Source organism: Bombina bombina, chromosome 7, assembly GCF_027579735.1.
Source record: "Bombina bombina isolate aBomBom1 chromosome 7, aBomBom1.pri, whole genome shotgun sequence".
Taxonomy (NCBI): Eukaryota; Metazoa; Chordata; class Amphibia; order Anura; family Bombinatoridae; genus Bombina; species Bombina bombina.
In genome coordinates, this window is record NC_069505.1 from 101,120,563 (window position 1) to 101,128,062 (window position 7,500).

Sequence of the window (7,500 nt, forward strand, 5' to 3'; positions counted from 1 at the left end):
AATCTACTTCCAATATCAAATTTTGCAAAGTCTGTTATATTCACACTTTCTGGGGAACAAGCTCCTACTGAGCATGTGCACAAGGTCACAAGGTATACGTATACTAGTCTGTGATTGGCTGATGTCTGTCACATGATATAAGGGTCCGGAAAATGGGAGAAAAAAATACATTTTCCAGAATCAAAACTATTTCAGAGTTGGTGTTATTGCATTGTCTTTTTATTATGTACTTCTATGTACTGCATTTAGTGGTGCTTTAAGAGTAATGAATACAATTTAATAATTTTAAGAGAATAGCAGAAATTTAGTGAGAATCTGGTCCTAGTAACGCTAACAGCCAAAGTCTATAAGTAAATTAATATATTACTATTTGGTCAGTCCCCTCTTCTACATTCAGTAATTACTCAAATAATTCTATAGTAAGGAAAATTATCTTCTTCCAATGTTATCAAATGTAGATAATTTAATAAACTAAATTCTCCAAAAGACAGGAAATGAAGATTTCAGCACACTGCTTTTTAAAAGGATATGAAACCCATTTTTTTTTCTTTCATGATTCAGATAGATTATACGTTATACAACTTTCCAATTTATTTCTATTATCTTATTTGCTTTGTCCTCTTAGTATCCTTTGATCTTTGATGAAAAGCATACCTAGGAACAGCAACGCAGCTAGCTCCCAATAGTGAATTTCTGCACCTTCAACAAAGGATAACAAACAAACAAAGCAAATTTGATCATGGAAGTTAATTGGAAAGTTGTTTAAAGGGACATTAAACACTGATATGGTAATAGAAAATGATAAATCTTATATATTAAAAAAACTCTGCAATATACTTTCATTATTTATTTTGTCCCCTTTTCCTGTAATTCCATTCTGAAATTGTGAGCTTTTCAGTTCCTGTTAGAAATGGAAGTACAGAACACTATTCCACACAGACATTGGCTGCACACTCTAGTGACCTAATTACCCCTAATTGGCCACAGCAGGGTAGGTAACCTAAGTTACAACATGGCAGCTCCCATTGTTTTATAGACACAAACTTTACACTTATTTTGTCAATATTTAAACAATATTTAATATAGTATGCACTGTCTAACTCAAGAAAGGAAAGTTTTGGGTTTCTTGTCCCTTTAATTTGGATTCCCAACCAAGAGCAGACAATACCCTTGCAACCAAGCTTGTCATTGTCATCAGCAGCCCACAACTATAACTCATACAGCTTCCTCCTCCCGCAGTGTGACATGATACCCTTCTATCACCTGTATAAGCTCTTCCTTGGTGTTAAACTCGGACAGCAGTACGTTCTCTCCATCCGATACGCGGGTCAGGGATATCCCTAGCCTCCCAGTAGCATGCTCGTGAGCATCATCAGGCAAAGTCTTGTATAGGCAGGCTCGTATTATCTTTACTAGGTTGAAGGACGGGTGTAGAGGACCCAAGAATCGTTTCCTTGCCTCCTTGGACACGTCAATAATGTTCGCCCCAGCTTCTCCTGTAAAATAAGGGTCAACGTGTGAGCAAAGCATACAATGCATAATCTGGCTAGAAATCTTAATGGGACAGTCTAGTCAAAATTAAACTTTCATGATTCAGATATGTAATTTTAAACAACTTTCTAATTTACTTTTATCATCAGATTTGCTTTGTTCTCTTGCTAAACCTAGGTAGGTTCATATACTACTAATTTCTAAGCCCTTAAAGGCCGCCTCTTATCTGAATGCATTTGGCAATTTTTCACAACTAGATGGCATTAGTTTATGTGAGTGATATAGATAACATTGTGCTCATGCCTGTGGAGTTACTTATGAGAGGGCACTGATTGGCTAAAATGCAAAATAACTAAAATAAGGGTGCAGTCTGCAGAGAGGCTTAGATTCAAGGTAATCACAGAGGTAAAAACGTATATTAATATAGCCATGCAAAACTGGGGAATTGGTAAAAAAGGGATTATCTATCTTTTTAAACAATACAAATTCTGGAGTAGACTGTCCCTTTAATATTATATATATTTCCATAAATATAAGAAACTCACACTTATTTCTATATATACATACAAAGCAAATACAGTTATCTACTATCTTGATAAACAATATATGGTGATACATATAGGGCAGCAATGTGATATACTGAATAGGCTTTACAATTCTGAGATTCATGGATTTAGGAGCACAAAGTGTTAATTGTCCCTGTTAATCTAGTAAAGAAGATTTTTTTTTTCATGTAGTGTTGCCTTTTAGTGGCTAGGTAAAGGGTAAAAAAGTACAAAACCTAGGAACTCTCACTAGGATCAAATCTCTCTGTGTGAATATCTATTATGCTGATTCAATGAAATTAATTAACACCCGCAAGTAATGTGTTAGATGAACGGCAGATAAAATACAGGGCAGGCTGTAATCTGGGTTTATGAACAACTGTGACATTGCAGGACATGTTCAGACTTGTTGTAAACAAAACATGAAACCCATTTTTTTTCTTTCATGATTCAGATAGAGCATTTCATTTTAAGCAACTTTCTAATTTACTCCTATTATCAATTTTTCTTCGTTCTCATGGTATCTTTATTTGAAAAAGCAGGAATGTAAGCTTAGGAGCTGGCCCGTGTTTGGTTCAGAACCCTGGGTAGCACTTGCTTATTGTTGTCTATCTCTAACCAGGTGTTGAAGGAAACATAGGCTGGCTCCTAAGCTTTACATTCCTGCTTTTAAAATACATTTACCAAGAGAACGAAGAAAAATGGATAATAGAAGTAAATTAGAAAGTTGCTTAAAAATTACATGCTCTCTCTCACTGGTTTTCAAACCTGTCCTCAGGCCTCCCCCCAACAGGCCAGGTTTTCAGGATTAACTTGGATGACAGCAGGTAAAATAAGCACGGTTACTAATCAGCGGATTATTTCACCTGTGCTCCAGTTCAGATATCCTCAAAATGTGGCCTGTTAGGGAAAACCAGTGCTCTATCAGAACCATGAAAGAAAATAAATTGGGTTTCATATCCCTTTAAGTGAAAGCTAGCTAAGTAGACACAGAATCATGGACTTTCCTTAGAGTATCTATCTTCAGAACAACATGACCCAGTAACTATACACAGATTAAATATCTAGCTTCAAAGTTTATTTCCGACCTCATCTTTTTGTCTCAGTCAAATTGGAATTCCTCATTGTAGTTTTCATTGAAAGCAGCAGTGTTGACCATTTTTGGTGCCATTTCTACAGAGAGCTTCCTCCGACCTGGCATTTTCAGCGCTACCCACTTTGAAAAGTGTCCTTAAAAGGACAGTCAAGTCCAAAAAAAACCTTTCATGATTCAGATAGGGCATGTAATTTTAAACAACTTTCCAATTTACTTTTATTACTAATCGTGCTTTGTTCTCTTGGTATTCTTAGTTGAAACATAAACTTAGGAGATTCATATGCTAATTTCTTAGACCTTGAAGGCCATCTCTAATCTGAATCGTTTTTCACCACTGGAGGGCAGTAGTTCATGTGTTTCATATAGATAACATGGAGCTCACGCATGTGAATTTACCGAGGAGTGAGCACAGATTGGCTAAAATGCAAGTCTGTCAAAAGAACTGAAATAAGGGGGCAGTCTGCAGAGGCTTAGATACAAGATAATTAGAGGTAAAATGTGTATTATTATAACTGTGTTGGTTATGCAAAACTAAGGAATGGGTAATAAAGAGATTATCTTTCTTTTTAGACAACCAAAAATTCTGATGTTGACTGTCCCTTTAAAGTAAGCAATCTCACAGATTTCCCTGATAGGTGAGACTCACCCAGTGATGCAACATCTAACAGAATGTCCTAAACAGAGCACCCTACAACAGAGAACTCTTCCTGAGCACGCTCTTCCCCTGTTCAACAAGCCAGTCTCTCATTATCACACATGAATCAGCACTAACACATACTGCGCCTCTTCTCTAGAATGCACTAATCACTTCCTGTCTATCATCACCCTATCTCCCTTTATTTGTGAAGGGGCCACCAAATCCCCTCTGCCTCATGATAAAAAGAAGCAGAAATGGTTAAAGGGACATACACTAAAATGTTTAATCATGTCTAGTAAAATAATTGTGCAGTGTACTTTAATTACATTTTTTTAAGCAGTCCAACCCTACAACATCCTAAACTATGTTTGTGTGATCAGTGCATGAGGCTCAATTATATCTGTCCATAATTGGCCACTGCAAGGAACATAAGATAAACATACTCAATGGGTTTGCAAGGGGTATGTCCATAAACTGCAAAACAATACAATTAAAAACAAAAACAAAACGTCTTTGTTGCTTGTAGTGCTTAAAGGGTCAGTTCACCCAAAAATGTTCTTCCCTTTAAATTATTACCAATGATCATTTTAACCTGCTAGAGTGTATTAATTGGTTACAAGTAGCTCCTTTACTCCTATTTCAGCATTTGAAATAGCTGATTTAGCCTGTGGTATCGCCACCTACACTAAACAAATTAATACTGGAGCATAGGCTATTCAATAGCCTAAGTATACACAGCCAGCAGAAGAGATTACACTCTCAGTGGGATGCAGGATAGGTTAAAGGGACAGTTTACCCAAAAGAAGACTGAATTTTATTGAATTAATCTGTCTAAAATAAAATGATATGTGTGGTTTTTTTTTAAAAAAAACGTCCTGTAGCATTAGATTTTTATTTAGCAAAATGCTGTTTCCATGGTCTGGTAAGGATACCCACTTGTTTAATTTCTGGCCGTGCGGCCCACTCGAGCAGAGTCCCTTCTGTGCAGGGCGCATACTCCAGCCCCCATTGTGACGTCACCGCTAGTGTGAACACGGTGCACGCTACACTTGGCTATACAGGTCTGAACTCCTGCTCTCTTTGCTCACAGCTCCCCATGCCCCCGCTCCAGTCCTGCTGCTAACGGTCACAGCACACAGAGCTCTCATCATCCTGTGAGCACTGAAGGCTTTTGTGTTTATGCGCTCTGACCGGATCGTTCTGTAAGGGGGCTGTAATTTATAACTAACAAACTGGATACAGCCCCCTTACAGAATTATCCGGTTAGAGCGTATAAACACTTTCAGTGCTCACAGGATGATGAGAGCTCTGTGCGCTATGACTGTTAGCAGCAGGACCGCAGCGGGGTCAAGGGAGCTGTGAGCGGAGAGAGCAGGAGTTCAGACCTGTGTAGCGTGCACCGTTGAAGGGGAATCTCCCTTGTACTCTATGGACTTGAAACCTATCACTGTGCATGCTAGAAGGGTAATAGAGTACCTGCCTTATTTTACCATGTCTACATGCTGCAGTTTCCTGGCTGTTATGACACAAATGCCTTATAGAGCTGAGTACAGACACTTTGATATTATTTGTTAGTTATACATATACACATGTCTGTAAATGTTATAACTCTAAGCAATTCATATTATGCCAGTGGTTGCTTTGAATAATAATATTTACAGATGTATGTGTATATAACTAACAAACTGGATACGCCCCCCTTTAAAGAACGATCCAGTCAGAGCTGAGAGCACATAAACACAACAGCTTTCAGTACTCACATAGTGCTAAATTTGCAAACTTAGCATAGAATTGCATAATGCAACTTGATTGGCCATGGGGCAGGGTAATAAAGTTTCTAAGCACAGCCCTTTCATCAGGGCGTTCCAGGGTTGTCTGGCAGAAGGGAAAATAAGCAAGGAAAAAGGTTAAAAAATATATATTTCCTTATTACAATATTTATGTTTTAGATTCTACTTCACTTGTTAACATAGAGTTATTGCTGCTAAACAATTATATCTCCTGAGTGAACTGGTCCTTTAAGTAATAAAATGATCATTTTCCATTGTTCTCTCTATGTATTGAGCTTTGGTGTTCCAGCCAAATAAAAGATAAGGAAGCAAGTCTGTTTACACAAACGTAGAACATAATGAGATCTGATATCACCTTTAAAGGGACACTGAACCCAAAAAATTCTTTCGTGATTCAGATAGAGCATGTCATTTTAAGAAACTTTCTAATTTACTCCTATTATCAATTTTTCTTCGTTCTCTTGCTATCTTTATTTGAAAAAGAAGGCATCTAAGCTTTTTTCTTGGTTCAGAACTATGGATAGCTCTTTTTTATTGGTGGATGAATTTATCCACCAATCAGCAAGGACAACCCAGGTTGTTCACCAGAAATGGGCCGGCATCTAAACTTACATTCGTGCATTTCAAATAAAGATACCAAGAGAATAAAGAAAATTTGATAATAGGAGTAAATTAGAAAGTTGCTTAAAATTTCATGCTCTATCTAAATCCCGAAAGAAAATGTTTGGGTTCAGTGTCCCTTTAAGTTCAACCCATTGTAATAGGCTGTGGTTTCAAAGCACAAAATCAGCTACTTCATATACACAAATAAGCATGAAAGTTGAATTTCTCAAATATTTTATACTCTGCAGTTGGTATAACAAGTCATTTAAAATACATGAATGGAAAATAATTTTACAGTGTACTGTCCCTTTAATTGCTGATATATTCTTTGCATAAATATAAATTCAGATTGATGTCACTTTAACTGGAATTGTTATCCCAGGATGCTAATTATGTTCTCCTAACTTTCCATCTCTTGAGTTGCGCTTGGGTACTGGCCGCACGCCATGTCTGTGTAAAGGGCAAAGACATTTCCAGCTGCCCCTGTGACCGCATTGAACAGAAGCAAAATATGTGAGGGGGGGCAGAGGATTAAAAGGGAGAGACTGAATCAGCTAACAGGATAAATTTACTGCCAGAAAAGCATATGACACACAAAACAACTGCAAAACAGAAAATGTATGCGGCGCACAGCATTATTATACAGCGCAATGTGTCATTTATAAGGAATGGCAGTATAAGAATACAGCATGGAAGCAAATAACAATATCACACAGTGTAGAGGAAATGTTCGCTACTTACAAATGTATAAAGTGATATTCATCCCTATTATACAGTGCAGAGATTAATAGGAAAAGTGCTGGAGCTATATAATGATATTCACAATTGAACATTTCAGTATCCTTAAAGGGACAGTCTACTCCAAAAAATGTTATTGATTAAAAAGATAGGTAACGCCTTTATTACCCATTCCACAATTTTGTATCATTAACACAGTTATACTAATACACTTTTCACCTATGTGATTACCTTGTATCTAAGCCTTTGCAGACTGCCCATTTTCATGTGACTATATATTATCTATTGACTTGCATTTTAACCAATAAGTGCTGGTTCATGCACAACTCCACGGGAGAGAGAATAATGTTATCTAGATGGTACACATGAACTAGCAGTCTCTTGTTGTGAAAAGTTAATAAAAAAGCATGTGATAAAAGTATGTAGGGGCTTGTTAATAGGTTTAAATTTAGAAGTTTAAATGTTATAAAGTATATTAATATAACAATGTTGGTTGTGCAAAACTAGGGAATGGGTAGTAAAGGCGTAATCTATCTTTTTAATCAATAACAATTTTAGTGTAGATTGTCCCTTTAAATATTTGATTTCAGTGTCCTAGAG

General features: G+C 36.9%; 1 protein-coding gene across 2 annotated transcripts in view; it reads right to left on the reverse strand.

Moving 5' to 3' along the window:
* PNPLA2 (patatin like phospholipase domain containing 2) overlaps positions 1 to 7,500 on the reverse strand; it is a 71,439-nt gene that overhangs the window by 33,338 nt on the left and 30,601 nt on the right. For both annotated transcript variants that reach the window (XM_053720209.1, XM_053720210.1), the window contains exon 3: positions 1,264 to 1,496. In XM_053720209.1, the coding sequence (XP_053576184.1) occupies positions 1,264 to 1,496 (233 nt within the window). The remainder of the gene's footprint in view (positions 1 to 1,263; positions 1,497 to 7,500) is intronic.